We start from the raw sequence: 18860 nt of genomic DNA on the forward strand, positions 1-18860 counted from the left end.
AAATGTTTAATAGAAGATGTAACAAATAGGTTTCTTTAAGATCCTGTCCGGGGAATAGTTGGATCGGGTAAGAGGCTTCTGGGGGGAGGAGGGAGAGACATAGGAAGTTATGGTCCCAGCAAGTGGGTCCAGATTTAAGGGTTTGGGGAGAGGGGGGGGGAGGAATTGGGATAGGGAGGGGGGGGAGGGAGGGAATGGGAAGGGAAGGGGTAGGATTGGATCTTGGTCTCTGGGAGAGGGGAGTGACCGCGGAGAGACAGGTCCCTTTGTATATTTGCCATGATGGGAGACAGATAGAAAGGCTGGAGTTGATGATGGATGGAGTCGGGCTGGGGTTACATGCTCAGGATGCTAACCAACTAGTAGTTGGCAGAGACCAAAGGGGAGGGGACAGAGGCTGGGATGTCCCCTCTCACAACTACCGCAGTTTTTTGAAATACATGTCATTTTATTCACACTAGAGGTATGGTAAACATTGTAACTTGGACTGTAGGTGGGATAAATTCACCCATAAAGCGCTCCAAGATTTTGCAACAATTAAATAGACAACACATAGACATTGCACTGCTACAAGAGACGCACTTGTCGCAGATAGAACATGCCAAACTCAGCACGTGGTGGGTAGACAAGTGTGTAGCGGCGCATGCGCAGGGGAAAAAAGGTGGAGTGGCCATTCTGATTCGTAAAGGCGTAGCCCTGGAGATGCGCCCTCTCTTAGTAGATGCCTTGGGAAGATATGTTATAATGGAGGCCACGGTGGGTAAGCAAAAAGTGCTCATTGGTAATATTTATGCTCCTAATAACTACGACAAAAAATTTTTCCAAACGATAATTAACTTCCTCCTTAAGCAACCACACACAGAGCTCATAATAGGGGGAGATTTTAATGCAGTCTGGGACCCCTCACTAGATAAATCAGTATCAGGTAATTCCACGACCTATTATAATAATAGAGGCCTACTGAAGATGAGCCAACTATTAGACCTGACAGATGTCTGGAGGGTGCTTCATCCGGGAATGAGGGATTACACACATCTGTCCCGGGCTCACTCGACACAATCACGTATTGACTATGTTCTGGTTTCTAGCCAGATGTTTGGGGAAATTACAAAGGCAGAGATAGGGCCCTATGTGATATCTGATCATGCATGGGTCCATGTGGAGTGGAAACCACGAGGCCAGGTCCAAAGAGACAGCAGGTGGCAATTCCCCATAGAGTTCTATACAGACCTCGTCCTAAAGGGGCGTTTGCAGGCCAGCTGGGTGGATTACGCGACACAGAACCATGAACATCAGAATGACCCGGTCTTATTCTGGGAAGCCGCAAAAGCCGTGCTTCAGGGGGAAATTATTAGCCATGTACATTATGTCCGGATCACCAGAGATAGGCAGATATTGCGGCTGAGCAAACAGCTTTGTCATGCGAGGATGCGGTTTGGGGACACACATGCGGCAGATGACAAACAACAGGTGTTGGACTTACAATCAGCACTGAATGAACTTTTACATAGACGAGCACGCAAATCGCACATTTATTATCGATACATGCTTTATAAACATGGTAACAAAGCAGGCAAATTGCTGGCCAAGCTTCTTAAACAAAAAGGGGGAACTAATCATATTTTGGCCCTTCGAGGGACGGGAGGAGGCCTTAAAACCGCAGACAGGGATATCTGTAATATCTTTCAGACCTTCTATAAAAATCTTTATGCCCCCCCAGAGGAAGAGGGTCTAGTAAGCCAGATGTACTTAACTAACCTTAACCTCCCTAGGCTTACCCAGCGAGAGCGAGAACAACTTAATCAACCATTTACGGAAGAAGAGGTGAATATGGTCATAACACAGAGCCCTTTGTTAAAGGCCCCAGGACCGGACGGTCTAAGGGCTGAATTCTATAAAATGATGGGAGAGGTCATTGTTCCGGATTTAGCCAAATTTTTAAATCAAATGATAGATCAGAAAGCAATGCCATCTGACTTGAACAGAGCACAAATAATAGTCCTACCTAAACCAGGGAGAGACACATTGGAGCCGGCATCATACCGACCCATATCTCTGTTGAACTATGACACTAAGTTGATGGCAAAAATTTTGGCAAATAGATTGGCTAGAATACTGCCCCGTCTGGTACATGAGAGCCAAGTGGGCTTTGTGGGAGGTCGAGCTGTAAGCAAAAATCTGAGGGCGATTTTAGCTTCGCTAGAACATGGGGAACGCAAGGGCTTGGCGTCTTTGTTGATTAGCTTTGATGCCGAAAAGGCCTTTGATAAGGTACATTGGACATTTCTTTTTGACACATTGGAAAGTTATGGCTTTTCCGGCAGATTTATTGAGGCAATTCAAACCTTATACGCCAACCCAAGCGCCTCGATATGGGTCAATGGGGTAGCTTCGCCGGGCTTTCCTATTTGTAGAGGGACTAGGCAAGGTTGCCCCCTATCCCCCCTCCTTTTTGTATTGGTGTTAGACCCCCTTATTCGAGACATTATGGCAAATCCCTTGATCAAAGGAGTGAGAATGGGCACACAGACATTTAAAATTGCAGCTTTCGCAGACGACCTTTTGGTTCACTTGACCTCCCCGAGGATATCTTTAGAGACGCTGCTGGAGACGTTTCAGGAATACGGAGACTATTCAGGCTTTAAGATCAACTTGGATAAGTCTGAGGCGTTGGCATCCCCAACAGTGGGCAAAGAGGATTGGGGAGACGAGTTTCCTTTGCGTTGGGCAAATCGCTCTTTTAAATACCTTGGAATCCGACTTACAATGCAAACAATAGAATTACATCGATTAAACATTAATGCCCTCTTAGATTACACTAGGGAAAAACTGGACTCTTGGAGGGGTTTACCACTGTCCTTGATGGGTAGGATTCACTTGATACAGATGGTGATTTTTCCGCGCTGGCTATATGCCTTACAAACCTTGCCCATACGCCTAACGAAGACAGATCTGAAATGTGTAAATCGTTTGTGCAGTCAGTTCTGTTGGGCCGGCAAAAAAGCAAAGCTACAGCAGGGCTTGCTGGTGGGGGGCTGGAAACAAGGGGGTATAGGGTTTCCAGACCTGTTTCTATATAACCAAGCCTGCCTGTTACGACACGTGAGAGATTGGCTTGACTTAACACAATACTATACGCCTACACACTTCGAACAAGCTTGCCTGGCACCACATGACATGATTGCACTATTCCACTTACCCCGTACTGAAATACCCCCACATTTGAGGAAAAGTGTATTGCTTCATCCTCTCCGCTTAACATGGCAGTGGTGGGCTGGACAATTAGGGGGACATCCAAATATTTCAGATCAAATCCCGATTGTGGGGAATGCAGCATTTGAAGCGGGGATAGACAACCCAATATTTAAAAGCTGGGGGCAGCGAGGTATTAAAAATCTGGAACATCTACTATTGGAGAGGGGGGATTTATTGCCATTTGCTGTCTTAAAAGAGAAGATAGGGTCTGATTGGGGAAATCATTTTGCTTATTTACAAATTCAGCACTATGTGCAGGCAATGCCTCAGGAAGCTTTGAGAGGTCGCTTAGGAGTCAAGATACAGGAGTTCTTTAGGGAACTAGCGACGGAAAGACATGCGATATCTGATTTATATGGGGCCCTGACCCGTAAGAGGCCAATGCAACAGTATGAGAAAATTAAAATCAAATGGGAACAGGACCTTGAGACTTCATTGGCATCTTGGGATATAGTGGCCTCATTGAAAGGGATTAGACAATTAGTTACGGACGAAAGATTGAGAGAATGTGGGTATAGAGTTATATTACGGGGATACATGTCCAAAGTACAGCTAGCCCACATGCAGAGGTCAGAGAGTGATATCTGTTCTAAATGCGCTGAGGGACCAGGCACGTTTTACCATGCCCTTTGGAAATGTCCTAAGATACGGACATTCTGGCAACGTGTCCGGGGTTTTTTGATACGATTAGGTGTTAAAGTCCAGGGTACTGAGAGGCAATTTTTGATAGACCAGCCCAGGGCTTTTGCCCCCAATAGAGCACCGGCGATTCTTCTAGGTAGGAAGCTGTGTTTGGTGGCTCGTAAATGCATTATGCAATATTGGACTTCCCCGGAGGCACCCGCCTATTGGCACTGGAGGAACCAGGTCCACCTCCTGGCCTCTTGGGAAGCTCGAGAGTCCAAAACCTCAGTTAAACGTAGACAGCGCTTCCTTCAAATTTGGTCTCCTTACTTACAGATGTTAAGCCCACGTGGGAGAAGTCTGCTCGTTAACTCCAGCTAGCTACCACAGGATCTGTTGGAGTCTATTGCGGTTACTCCCGTTACAGATGAGCCTACCTGGGAATGGGTGGTGAGGGTGGGGGGTGGGGGGGGGGAGGGAAGGGAGAATTGGAGTACATTAAGTTCAAAGTATATAAACCTAGGAATGCAGTTCCAAGGCCCAGGTTGGGGGATAGACAATGTTCCCTCTGCTCTGGAAAGCGATGTAAACTAGATCTGATCGAAATCTCAGCATTATAGTCCGATGTACCAAGGTTGCTAACAGGCACCTACTTTTATATGACAGCTTTCTTATGCATTACATCAAGCTATTACATCGGTCGCTTGAGCGCAGCAGTAAAGATCAGCAGCAGGAAATGCTCATTTAGTGGGCCTTCCTAGATGCCGGAGGTATAGGAATGGGGCCATCAGAGAGAGGGCCCTTTGCCTTTGCACTGTATTGTTTTGCTTTGCATTGAAGAGTTTGCTGCAGATTTTTATGTACTGCAAAATGTTTTCTTCCATGTTTACTTTGTAAATTAATAAACAGATTTAAATATAAGTTATGCCCAATAAAAAAGGTATCATCTTATTTTCTTTTCCATTTTTTATTTTGTTTGATTTCTATTGATATCAATAAGATCCAGAAATTTTAAATTTTTCCTTGTGGAAAATTGGAGTGAGTTCTAGAGCTCTTATGTTTTCATAGTGCAGATTCCACAACCATAGAATGATGGAAAAGTTGTGGTTTCCCAAACCCAAGAACTGGTTAAATGTTGTACTTGGTGTCCATAGAACATGAAGTACAGTGGGAAGTAAAAGGGGCAGACCATATTTCCTTGTGGAGGAGTAGCCTAGTGGTTCGTGCAGTGGATGTTGATCCTGGGGAACTGAGCTCAATTCCCACTGCAGCTTCTTGTGACTCTGGGCAAGTCACTTAAGCCTCCATTGCCCCTGGTACAAAATAAGTACCTGAATATATGTAAACTTAAGACCTTGTTATTTGGAAAAGCTTATCCCAAGGACTCAACATGTGTCTCCTCTGCTGGACACACATCAATCTAGAGACAATTTTTGGACATATTTACCCTTCCCTCCTCCAGGGGCGTATCTGCGTGGGGCCACAGGGGCCTGGGCCCCCGCATATTTTGCCCTGGACCCCCCTACTGCCGTCAACCCTCCCCCGCTGCCATTGCTTACCTTTGCTGGCGGGGGACCCCAACCCCCGCCAGTGGAGGTCCGCTTCCACCTGCCGCTGCCTTTAAAAATATTTCTTCAGCTGGCGGGGGACCCCAACCCCCACCAGCTGACCCGAGGTCTTTAAAGTTCTTCTCTTCTTCGTCCTCCGTGGCCTTGCTGCTGTTGAAAGCTGTTGAATCCAGTTCGGAGTCTGACGTCGCAGCACGTTGTACGTGCAGGAGCGTCCTGCAAGTACAACATTCTGCGACGTCAGACTCTGAACTGGATTCAACAGCTTTCAACAGCAGCACGACCACAGAGGACGAAGAAGAACTTTAAAGACCTCGGGTCGGCTGGCGGGGGTTGGGGTCCCCCACCAGCTGAAGAAATATTTTTAAAGGCAGCGGCAGGTGGAAGTGGACCTCGGCTGGCGGGGGTTGGGGTCCCCCGCCAGCAAAGGTAAGCAACGGCAGCGGGGGAGGGTTGGTGGCGGGAGGGGGGGGTGGAGAGAGTAGTTGGTAGCAGGGGGGCGTCTGGCAATGCCGAGGGGGGGGAGGTCGGTGGTGGGGGGGCTAAAATGTGCCCCTCCCTCTGTCTCTGGCCCCCCCTACCGCCGGAGTCCAGATACACCCCTGCCCTCCTCTCTCCTGGTTTCCCTACTCCTTCCGTCCCTTCCTCATCCTCCCCACTATTTCTTGTGTAGGTTTTCTGCTGTATTAGTTTTACTTTACTACATTGGCGTCTGCCTCTTTGGTGCGTTGTAAGCCACATTGAGCCTGACGCTGTTGGGAAACTATGGGGTACAAATGAGATAATAATGAGACATCGGCAGGTCTCGCAAGGCCAACGCTTGAATTCTCGGGAGCCAATTTGAATCGGTGCCAGGAGAAAGACAGTCTGCAGATGCGCCATGCTCTTTCCTGCCCCGAAGTCACTAGACCACCAGGGCATCACACTAAGGTAAAAGAGGTGATAGGACGATAGGACACCCGCCTGCCTGTCCGCCCGCAAATCCGGACAAACGGGCAGGCTGACAAAACCCGCCTGGTTATCCAGCCGTGTCCTCAAAAACAGGACATATTCAAGTAAAACCAGATGTATGGTAACCCTAATTCAGAGCTCTGGTACACATTAGAGAAGCCGGGGCCTCGATTTTTAACACTGCCCGGCAGGCTGCCACATTTGGTCGCAAACAGTTGCCAGCAGTAAGTGGTGTCAGTCCGGAGATGTTTTGCTGGTTGGGGCAGCCATAGGAGAGCCAGGTAAGAGGTCTCCTGACTTTAAAACTTATTTATTTATCTTTTATTTGGGCAGTTTTTGGAGTTTTGTGGCTCAGACTCCAGAGAGCCAATTTTTAAAAAAGATTTTTTTTTGGGGGGGGGGGGGGGGGGGAGGGTGTCTGAGAGCCTTTGGGAATTGGGATGCGGGCTCAGTTGTTAAAGACCCTGACAAAATAAATATTTTTTTTATTGCCTGTTGTAGATAGAATGTATTTGGATACAGGCAGCAGATGATGTTTTGTATATTCCTGAGAATCTAGCATGTGATGTTTTTGTTCTTTCCTGAGAAAGTAGCAGAATAGCAGGTGATGTTTGTACATTCCTGAGCAGGTTCACGAGCTGTTCATGTAGAGTTGTTCTTGTAAGCAATGCATGATCATGGTTGTGTAAGCAAAATGTAACCAATAGTAATGATAATACATGTAATATCCATGAATATTCATAGAGTATATAAGAAGGGGATTGACTCCCAAATAAAGAGTTTTTTGCCCAGACACACGAGAGGAGAGTTATTTTGCAACATCTGGTGACCCCGACGTGATCGGTGAAAACGTGACGTACTTACTACGACTGGAACAGTCAGCGCGCCATTCCTTCTACGGAACACTGTAAGTATGGGGGGAAATTTAACATCATCACATAAACAACATGCACAGGAGCTATATACTATAACGCAAAGATATGGTTCCTCCCGAAATCCAATAACTCTTAAAGATATAGAGCGTTTAATTGAGGAAATAGTTTGTCAATGTCCCTGGTATCCAGAGAAGGGATCATTCGATCCTCAAACATGGGAAAAGATAGGGCAGCAGTTTCGTTTAGAGCCTAGAGTTTCGACTCCTATATTATTGACTTGGAGAGAGATATATTCTACTATAGTAATTCTCTCTTCTGGATTGACAGGCATTACTAACGAAAATATATCCAACAAATTGCCAGGCAAGACCTGGTCTCTTTTACCTCCCGCGACTCTTGGACCTACACCTTCTCCTCCTTCTTGTCGGCTGGCCACCGATATGGGAAGGGAAGAGCAAAACAAAACTCCTGACTTTACTACTACTACCCCTAATAAACCAATTGAAAATATCCAAAACAACAACGCTAATGATAGCGTTATTATTACCAAAACACCAAAGAGCGTAGAACGACCTAGTTTAATTCAATTAGGTATACAGCAAGCACGAAAAAATGGTGAATTCATTTGGAACGATGATCTATGGGATAATTCGGAACCTAATCCTAATTTATACCCAGTTACTAGAACTACAACAATAGAGGCAGGGAACGAAACACATCATGCAGAATGGACTGCTCTACCTTATCAAGTTTTGAGAGAATTACGTAGAGCTATCGTAGAATCAGGTTTAAAAAGTTCATTTGTTCAAGGCATGATAGAAGGGATTAGTAACGGTTACTTAATGACTCCAAAAGATTGGAAAGACCTTTTCCGTATGCTGTTAACTCCTGCGCAATATGTAGTGTGGGATAATGAATATAAGCAAGCAGCACAACTTATCACTGGGACTAATTTGGTGCCTGATCAAATTTATGGATCGGGACCATTTTCAACCCTTGATATGCAAATTCAACAAAACGATACCTGTTTTCAAGCCATAGGCACTTGTATCTTGCGAGCATTTAAAAGAACACCAGAAGGGAATAAACCAACAAAATCTTTTGCATCAATTAAACAGGGTGCAACCGAATCTTACCTTCAATTTGTTAATCGATTGCAGGAAGCTGTAACTAGGCAAATTGATAATCTTGATGCGCAAACAGAGTTATTGATTAAATTAGCCCAAGAAAATGCAAATTCAGATTGCAAAAAGGCATTGCAGACTGTAGCTCATCGCCCAGGAATTACTTTAGCAGATTTATTGAGCGCATGTGCAGATGTGGGGACTCATGGTTATTCTATGAATTTGTTAGCAGGAGCTATACAAAAAGGTAATAAGCCACAGGGGACGTGTTTTAATTGTAAGAAACCAGGACATTTTCGAGCTCAGTGTAGAGCCCCAGGAGGGGGTGCCAACTTTGCAAAAGGACCTTCTCGACCTTCTCGAAAATGTCCTCGATGTCAAAAAGGATATCATTGGGCCAATCAATGTCGCTCTAATCCAATTAATTCCACACCGCCACCCCCAAAAAACTTTGCTCCGGGTTAACTCCTAACCTCGGTCCAAAGGGAGTGCAAGGGTCTTTTGCTCATAGTACTACTGCTACACAAGGTAGTGCAGGAATTGACCTTATTGCAGCGGAATGTAAAACTGCCATCTTACCTCATGAAGTTTTGGTATATAATACTACCTTTAAAGGACCCATTCCAGCGGCTACTGTAGGTTTAGTATTACCTCGCTCCTCTGCATCGAAGGCAGGTATTCATGTTATCCCTGGAGTTATTGATGCTGATTACACAGGCATTGTTAAAATTCAAGTATGGTCCTCATCACCTTTAACAATTTCTCCCGGGGACTCGTGGGCACAATTAATTATTTTACCATATTTTACAGCACCTATTCCTTCTACTGTCTCTCGTACAGGGGGCTTTGGATCTACGCGACAGGTAAGTGCAGTTTTAAAACCGGTTTCTAATGCACGACCCACTGCTCAATTTTTATTGCAACAAAAGCCCTTTGTTGGTATATTAGATACCGGGGCGGATGTTTCTGTCATAGCTTATAAACAATGGCCTGTGGAATGGCCCATTGAAGATACTTCACATGTGACAGGAATAGGGGGAACTCAGTCAGCCTCCCAAAGTTCTCAATGGTTATCTATTACATATCCTAACGATACCAAGGTTCTAGGACATATTAAGCCCTGTATTTTACAAGTACCCTTTAATTTATGGGGTCGTGACCTTTTGGAACAATTAGATGCATCATTGATCCTACCTGATTAACAGTTCATAAATATGTCTTTTTCTCTTCCTTTGGAATGGAAAACTGACAAACCTGTTTGGGTAGAGCAGTGGCCGATTACCAGAGAAAAACTGTTGATTTTACATCAATTGGTGGAAGAACAATTACAATTAAATCACATTGAGCCTACCAATTCTCCATATAATACTCCGGTATTTGTGATCAAGAAAAAATCCGGAAAATGGAGATTTTTACATGACCTACGAGCTATTAATGCGATTTTAGAACCAATGGGCCCGTTACAATGTGGTATTCCAAATCCTAATTTGATTCCTTATGATTATCAATTAGCTATTATAGATCTGAAGGATTGTTTTTTTTCAATTCCTCTCCAGGAAAAAGATTATAAATACTTTGCTTTTACTGTACCTGTTTACAATAATGCACACCCTACTACTAGGTATTGTTGGAAAGTTTTGCCCCAGGGAATGTTAAATTCACCCACTATTTGTCAATACTATGTTCATCAAGCCTTGCAACCATTTCGTGCCTATTTCCCTCAACTTTTGGTATATCATTATATGGATGATATACTAATTGCAGGGATAACTCTTCCCCCTTCTTGGAAATCTACTTTAATTTCTATCTTGGCCTCCTCAGGATTAACAATTGCCTCAGAGAAGGTTCAAGAAAAGGAACCCTATTTATATCTAGGTTTCCGTATGACTAAAGCTGCAGCCCAACCTGTCGCTCCTCATCTCAATTTACAGTCTCCCACGACATTACATCAATTACAAGAGATTTTAGGAAATCTCAATTGGTTACGTCCCTACTTGAAACTTCCTACAGAATTTTTACAACCCCTGTTTCTCGCATTAAAAGGTCATAAAACACCTGCTGAATTAATTACACTCACTGCATCGCAACAAACAATTCTGTCACAATTGGATCAAATCTTACAAACAAAATGGACAGATAGACGAGATGCATTTGCCCTTTTTTGTTTTTGCGTTCTCAAAGACCCCACCCACCGACAACCGTTTGGTGTCTTATATCAAGATACAACTCCTCCGAAATTGATAGAATGGGTCTATTTACAGAATACTCTCCATTCTACTATTACACAATGGCCCCAGCAACTAGCCTTGCTGATTACTAAAGCTCGAGAGCGAGCAACATTCATGACTGGTTTCGACATTCTTAAACTCATCATTCCTCATTCTTTGTGGCAGTGGGAAAAAATGATTCAGTTCTCCGACGACTTGCAATTTATTTTAGCCACTTATGTTGGTATTATAGATTGCCACTATCCTAAAGACCCTCGCATACAGGGCACATCCATTTTGCCAATCACTCTTCATGATCCCATTTCTTTACGTCCACTCCCTACTGCTCTCACCGTCTTTACAGATGGTAGTCCCACTCGTGGGGTGGTTACTTGGTACAATCTGAACAAATGGCACGTCAAATTTACCTCTCCACAAACCTCTGCTCAACGTTCAGAGCTTGCTGCCATCATCCTGGCTCTTTATTTTCAGATCAACCACTGAATCTTATTGTTGACAGTCAATATTGTGCTAATCTTGTCCGTCGCATGCCCGACAGTTATGTATCATTCAAAATGGATGCCTCTTTTTATGCTTTACTGTTAACCCTCCAAGGTTACTTGGAGAATCGCCTTTCTTCTCTCTTTATAGGTCATATCCGCAGTCATCAACCTTTTCCTGGTGGTCTGTCTGAAGGGAATGCTCGAGCGGATCGCCATCTTCATTTTTTCTCCACAGCACACTGCAGTCATGAACTTCATCATCAAAATGCACCTAGCCTAGCTCGCCAGTTTCAAATTTCTTTAGAAGAAGCTAGAGCTATTATCAAAAATTGTCCACAATGTTCCTTTTCAGCTCCTACTACCTTTTTTCCTGGAGTTAATCCTCGTGGTCTGGAAGTTAATAGCCTCTGGCAAATGGACGTTACTCACTTTCCCCCTTTTGGTCAATGGTCTAAGCTTCATGTGGTTGTTGATACTCATTCTGGATTTTTGTGGGTCACTGCACAAAAAGGGGAAACTACATCTCATGTCCGCTCTCATCTTCTCCAAGCTTTTGCGGTCATGGGTGTTCCTAAAACTCTCAAGACAGACAATGCCCCTGCTTATACTTCCACCTCCTTACAGGAGTTCCTGACCCTCTGGCATATTGAGCACCTTTTTGGTATCCCCTATAACTCCACTGGTCAAGCTATTGTTGAACGTGCTAATCGCACACTGAAAACTGCTTTAAGTAATCTGACTACAAAAAAAGACGGTATTCTCCGTCATAGAGTAAGCATTGATGAATGCTTAGCACAAATCCTTTACACACTGAATCATCTCAATCTCATCAATAATCCTGCTACAAAAACTTTTTCTTCCAGATTTGAACAACATTTTCGTACTCCTGCCCCACCTTTATCTCGTCCTTTGGTCATATACCGACAACTACCTTCTGATCAGTGGAGTTCCCCTGTGCCTCTCCTTACCTGGGGTCGTGGTTACGCTGCTGTTCAAACAGATTCTGGCCCGGTGTGGATTCCAGCAAAGTGGGTGAAACCTCATGTCGTGGCATCAAGGTCTTCACAACCCAATTCCCAATTTCACACTCACCCTTCAAGGACCGCAGATGCAAACACGCAAACGGTCAGTGACTCGTCAACCTAATGCTCCTGTTACTTGGGGACAAATTAAAGCCTTGAGTCAACAAGCTACAGAGACTTTAGAAAAAGCTCATATTGAAAAGACTGATGATAACTTCGTAGTGGCTATTATTGCAGCGCTTAATGCTAATTCCATTACATTGCTTCTACTGTGTTGTTGTTTGTACATACCTTGTGGACAGTCACAATTACTTCCCACAAAAAATATTTGGGAAGCGTTTGCAATTTCACTGAACCAAACTGATTTCTGTCTTTCTCATCAAAAGGCAGTTGGAGAAGTTTTGGCAACTTGCCTGATTCCAGTATGTCATGATCCTAAAGATATGCAAAATGATACTTGGTTTTATTCACAGCTTCCTGTTAATTCATCCTATCGAAATGCTTCTTATGAATACCATAATTGGGGAACACAAACCCTGTTGCCGCCTACTTTGGCAATGCATGTGAGAACCAATCAAATAGCTAGTATCAATATGACATGTGCTCGTATGGTTAATTGTACCCGATCAAATTGTGTTAATTTTGGACCAACTTTGTTAAATTGTAGCTCCTACGAAAATGTTTCATATATTTATAAATTTACTCATTTACCCCCTGGCTGGTTTTGGTCATGTGGAATGTATACCTTTAATTATATTCCAGCTAATATATCTGATGGTACTACATGCTGTCTAAGTCGACTCACTATGGTACTTCCCAGTAAACATATTTTATTTTCTAACTCCTCACATATGCGATCCAAGCGTATGACCCTTGCTGCCAATTGCAATGATAATGTTAAATTTCTGAGTCAAACTGAATATCTGGCACTTGCATTTTCATTAATAGGTGTCCCTGCATTGGCAGCGGCAAATGCAAAAAATATTCGTGAATTAGCCTGTTGGGCAATTAAATCAATCAATGCAACCTCCACTGCTATTAGTTACTTAATGCTGAGCAACAGCAATTACGTCATGGAGTTTTACAAAATCGAGCAGCCATTGATTATCTTTTATTACTTAACCATCATGGTTGCGAAGAGTTTCAGGACATGTGCTGTTTTAATTTATCTGACAATTCAAAGGCCATTGACAAACAATTAGCTTTCCTACGGAATTTAACTACTCATATTACTATTCATAATAACCTACTCTCTGATGTATGGGATCAATTGTGGCAATGGATCCCTTGGACCTGGCTCCGCCCTATTATCCAGTATTTAGTCATTGGTATTTTTGTTTTCACTATTTTTTGCTGTTGTATACAATGCATTCCTAACCTTTTTTCTTTATGTTTTCCTCGTCCATTCGCTCCAACACGTCACTCTGCTCAATATGTTTATAAGCTATTACAAACATCTCCACCTCCATCTCCAGCTGGCACACCACGGAGATTTCATTAAAAAAAAAAAAAAAAAAAAAAAAAAAGGTGGAGATGTAGATAGAATGTATTTGGATACAGGCAGCAGATGATGTTTTGTATATTCCTGAGAATCTAGCATGTGATGTTTTTGTTCTTTCCTGAGAAAGTAGCAGAATAGCAGGTGATGTTTGTACATTCCTGAGCAGGTTCACGAGCTGTTCATGTAGAGTTGTTCTTGTAAGCAATGCATGATCATGGTTGTGTAAGCAAAATGTAACCAATAGTAATGATAATACATGTAATATCCATGAATATTCATAGAGTATATAAGAAGGGGATTGACTCCCAAATAAAGAGTTTTTTGCCCAGACACACGAGAGGAGAGTTATTTTGCAACAGCCTGTTATGCTGCAAAGGGTCTGGAGCCTTAAAAAGTGCAAATTTTTGGAGTCCAATCAGTTGTGGCTGCAAAATGGGAATTTATTTAAAACTTTTCTGAGAATTTTGAGAGGTTTCAGTATTGTGCAAAAATGTGTAACGTTTTTAAAAGATGGTCTAGATTATATTGATCAGCAATAGATTTCTGGGTTATTTTTGGCAAACTTTTATGTAATTTTCACTGTACTTTATTTAAAAATCTATTTTTCACTTGAAGTTAGTGGGAAAATAGCTTTCAAAATGGAGAGATTTCCTCAGGGTTCAGAGTTCCATGAAGTGAAGAAAAAAAAATTCCGTGTGCTGACCGCTGATTGGTTAAGAGGAGTCAGGTGGCCCCAGTGAGTCTCAGTTGCCTGGACAACGTCTGTTTGGTTGTTGCGGCCGAGGGACAGTGGGACAGCTGCTGCTGCTGCTGCTGCCGCTGCCGCCGCCGCTGCCGCGCTGCCGGAGGAGCTCAGCCTGGATTTGGAGAAGAGCGGATGTATGTGTGAGTGGTTCTGCTGACTTGGAGCAGAGAAAAGCTTGAAAAAACTGTCAGAGAAGGGTGGGAGTGATCTTAGAAAGGCTGTGTGACTAGGGAAGCTTAAAAGAAGCAGAAATTAGGAGAGATAAGTACACTTTTATTTTTAAAAGGGAGTTAACAGGGGGTGTGGGTAGCACTACTGCCGAGGATATGTACAGTAATGAGTGGAAAAAAAATAACCAGTGAGGGGGCTGTACATTGTGCCATGTGAGCTTGATTTAGAAGCAAAATCTATCTGGAAAAGTCTGTTGGATTACTGTTTGACTGAAGCAGTGAGGGAAAGCTTTTATTTACAGTGACTGAGTGAGACATGCTGTGTGTTGAATGAGTGGGCGGAGACCACATCCAAAGCTCCAGCAGAGTAGGAAGATCTGTGCCAGAATAGTCCCCTGCAGGGAGAATAATTATAGTATCTTTTATTTTATATTAGTTAGAAAGCCCCACAGTGCCTTAACCCAGAAAGATTGCACCTGATTCTGGAAAGAGGGTTTTTCTCCCTTAAGTTGTTTGTAAAGCCAGGGAATCAAGGTTCCAGAGGTGGGCGGCACAGAAGCATCACACTGCTGGAGCAACAAGGGTCCTTCGCAAGCATGGTCAAAGCCTGGAGTGTTGCCAGTTACCCGGTCCCCAAACCCGGCCAAAATGTTCACACCCCCACCCCTGCCGTCATCAACCCCGCCTCTGCTGACATCAGCTCCACCCCCGCCATCATCAACCCCGCCTCTGCCATCAGCCCCGCCTCCTCCATCATCAGCCCGCCCAAAACGTCAGCCCCACCCAAAATGTCATCAACCCCGCCCAAAATGGCATTAGCCCCGCCCCTGCAGCCCGAAAAACCGCACAAAAAAACAGCAGAAAACCCCCCCAAATAGCCCAAAAAACCGCGACCCGCAGCGGACAAAAATTTCCCGCAGCGGGTCGCGGAAAACCGCCCAATTGGGCGGGAAAACCGCCCACCTGGCAGTGACCGCTATCTAGAGTACACTAGAGAGAAAGAAAGCATCACACGGGGGGGGGGGGGGGGACTTTTTTTTAGAGCTGGGGAGGAGTGATACACTCATACTTACCTGGGGTGAGAGGAAAGTCTGTGATCCTGGTCTGATAGATGAAACACTTGAAAGTTTAAAAAATAACACAAAGATTCAATCCTTAAAGAAAATATAAAGAAATAGAGGAAAAGTTGAAGGGTTAAAACAAAAAGAATACTTATCTGACACAACTTAGGTTGTAATTCTGTTGATTGAAGAATTTGTCAAAAACAAGAGTTTCAAAATGGTTTCAGATAATGTCATGCGCAATAAAGCCTTTTGAACAACAAATGAAAATCTTTTTTTTTATACTGCACTTTAAAATTGTAATTTTAACAGCAGTACTATAAAAAATTCAGGTTTAATTGCTTATTAGCACACCCTGAAACATCTTCCCACCTTTTTTTTGTGCATTCCCTAAGTGGCTGGTTCAAGTGGAGGAACCTGCATAGCGTGACATAATTTTGTCAAAGTTGTAGTAACTGCTCAACAAAAAAGTGAAGGAAAACACAACACTCTAAAAAAACTAAAAAAAGGAGGAAAAAATAACTCATAGTACTGTGGCAATAAGCATTACAGCACACCACTCTTTCTGCAGCTCTTTTTGCCTACAGTGAAAAAGTAAACAGCTCAAAAACCTAAATTTTTTAAAATATTTTTTTAGCAAAATAATTATTCACTTAATCAGGCACTACTCAGCAAAAACACATCACCGAATGTTGAAAATTAAACTTATCTGAGTAGTGTAGTGTCCGTGTGATGCATGACCACCCCAGCTGTATGGCACAAAACTGTGTGGCCCCGACGGACCCGTTTTGCATTAGCTTCATCAGGAAACCCACTGTTTTGAGCCATATAGCTGGGGTGGAGTCCTTAGTTAAAGGACCCCTGAAATACTTATGAAAGTGGGGGACAAGACCTTTTTCAGATATGTAAGTGACAAGAGGAAGTGCCATAATAGCATTGTGAGGCTCAAAGCTTAGGGAGAGAAATATTTATTTATTGCATTTGTATCCCACATTTTCCCACCTATTTGCAGGCTCAATGTGGCTTACAGAGTTTTGTTATGACATAGTCATTACAGGATGTCAGATACAATTCGTAATGTACAAAGATTAAGAAAGGGTAGTGAAAGGGTGTTAGGCAGGATAGTATAGAGGTAGACTTTAGTAGCTGGGTGCGCTGGTAGGTAGTTTTGTAAGGTTATGGGTTCTCTTTGTAGGCCTTTTGTTGAAGAGATGTGTCTTCAAAGATTTCAGAAAGTTAGTTATTTCGTCAATAGTTTTCAGGGCTGTAGGTAATGCGTTCCACAATTGCGTGCTCATGTAAGAGAAGGTGGTGGCGTGTACCAGCTTGTATTTTAGTCCTTTACAGCTGGGAAAGTGCAGATTGAGAAATTTGCGAGCTGATCTTATGGCGTTTCTGGGAAGCAGGTCCACAAGGTTTAGCATGTATATTGGGGCGTCTGCGTGAATGATTTTATGTACAATCGTGCAGATCTTGAACGTAATGCATTCCTTGAGTGGGAGCCAGTGAAGCTTCTGTCTTAGGGGTTTTGCACTTTCATATTTAGTTTTTCCAAATATGAGTCTAGCGGCGGTATTCTGGGCTGTTTGGAGTTTTTTGATGGGCTGTTCTTTGCAGCCAGCGTACAGTGCATTGCAGTAGTCCAGATGACTTATTACCATTGACTGTACCAGGGTATGGAAGATGTGTCTCGGGAAGAAAGGTTTTACTCTTTTGAGTTTCCACATGGAGTGGAACATCTTTTTCGTCGTGTTCTTCACGTGGGCATCAAGTGTGAGGTTTCGATCAATGGTAACTCCAAGAATTTTTAGATGTTGTGAGACGGGTAGAGAACAGTATGGTGTGGTTATGGTGGAGAATTTGTTTGTGTTGTGTTGTGAGGTGAGTACAAGACATTGTGTTTTTTTCTGCGTTGAGTTTTAATTGGAATGCATCCGCCCAGGAGTGCATGATTTGGAGGCTTTGGTTGATCTCGTTGGTGATTTCGTTTAGATCATTTTTGAACGGGATGGAAATCGTGACATCATCTGCGTATATGTAGGGGTTGAGGTTTTGATTGGCTAGAAGTTTGGCTAAAGGTATCATCATTAGGTTGAAGAGAGTTGGTGAGAGGGGGGATCCTTGGGGAGCTCCACATTCAGGTATCCATGGGGGTGATATGTCCGCGTTCGCTGTTAGTTGGTATGCTCTTATAGTCAGGAATCCTTTGAGCCATTTGAGAACTGTACCTCCAACATCGAAGTATTCTAGTATGTGTAGTAGTATTCCATGATTAACCATGTCGAAGGCGCTAGACATATCAAATTGTAGGAGTAGTATGTTGTTCCCAGTTGCAATTGCTTGTTTGAATGAGTTAATTGCGGACACTAGTACAGGTTCGGTGCTGTGATTTGACCGAAATCCTGATTGAGACTCATGCAGAATTTAGTGTTTATTTAGGTATTCAGTGAGTTGTTTCGTCACTATGCTCTCCATGAGTTTGGTTATGAGTGGGATAGATGCTACTGGGCGATAATTGGTTAGGTCCATTGTGTTTTTCTTAGCATCTTTTGGCAGCGGAGTAAGTAAGATGTTTCCTTTATCCGTGGTAGAGAGGTGTGGTAGCCGTGTTAGTCCACTCTTAAAGGTTATCAATAGAAATCAAACAAAATAAAACATGGAAAAGAAAATAAGATGATACCTTTTTTATTGGACATAACTTAATACATTTCTTGATTAGCTTTCGAAGGTTGCCCTTCATCAGATTGGAAATAAGCAAATGTGTTAGCAGATAGTATATATAAGAGAAACATCAAAGCATTACATTGACAGTCTGACAAAGTTTCTCACCTACCAACACCCATCCTGTTAGAATATCAATGAAATGCTTTGATGTCCCCATGCATACCCCCACCCTCCCACTCTGTCAGACTGTCAAAGTAATGCTTTGATGTTTCTCTTATATATACTATCTGCTCACATTTGCTTATTTCCGATCTGACGAAGAAGGACAACCTTCGAAAACTAATCAAGAAATGTATTAAGTTATGTCCAATTAAAAAAGGTATCATCTTATTTTCTTTATCCGTGGGAAAGAGACCATTTTGAAGCCTGTGGTTTACATGATTTGTGAGGTCTTTTTTGAATTGTTTGGGGGCAGGTCTTTCTTATTAGGCTAGTAGGGCAAATGTCTAATTTGCATTGTGACTTGGCGTATTTACCGAGCCATTGTGAGATTTCATCTAATGATATTTTGTCAAAGTTGGTCCGTGATC

General features: G+C 43.1%; 1 protein-coding gene across 1 annotated transcript in view; it reads left to right on the top strand.

The window, feature by feature from the left end:
- The first annotated feature begins 465 nt into the window (after positions 1–465).
- Positions 466–18860, top strand: part of WDR66 (WD repeat domain 66) — a 428322-nt gene continuing 409927 nt past the window's right edge. Inside the window, exon 1 of the mRNA XM_030218324.1 lies at positions 466–2271. Within this exon, the coding sequence (XP_030074184.1) occupies positions 466–2271 (1806 nt within the window). The remainder of the gene's footprint in view (positions 2272–18860) is intronic.

The sequence above is a fragment of the Microcaecilia unicolor genome, chromosome 11 (assembly GCF_901765095.1).
Source record: "Microcaecilia unicolor chromosome 11, aMicUni1.1, whole genome shotgun sequence".
Classification (NCBI taxonomy): Eukaryota; Metazoa; Chordata; class Amphibia; order Gymnophiona; family Siphonopidae; genus Microcaecilia; species Microcaecilia unicolor.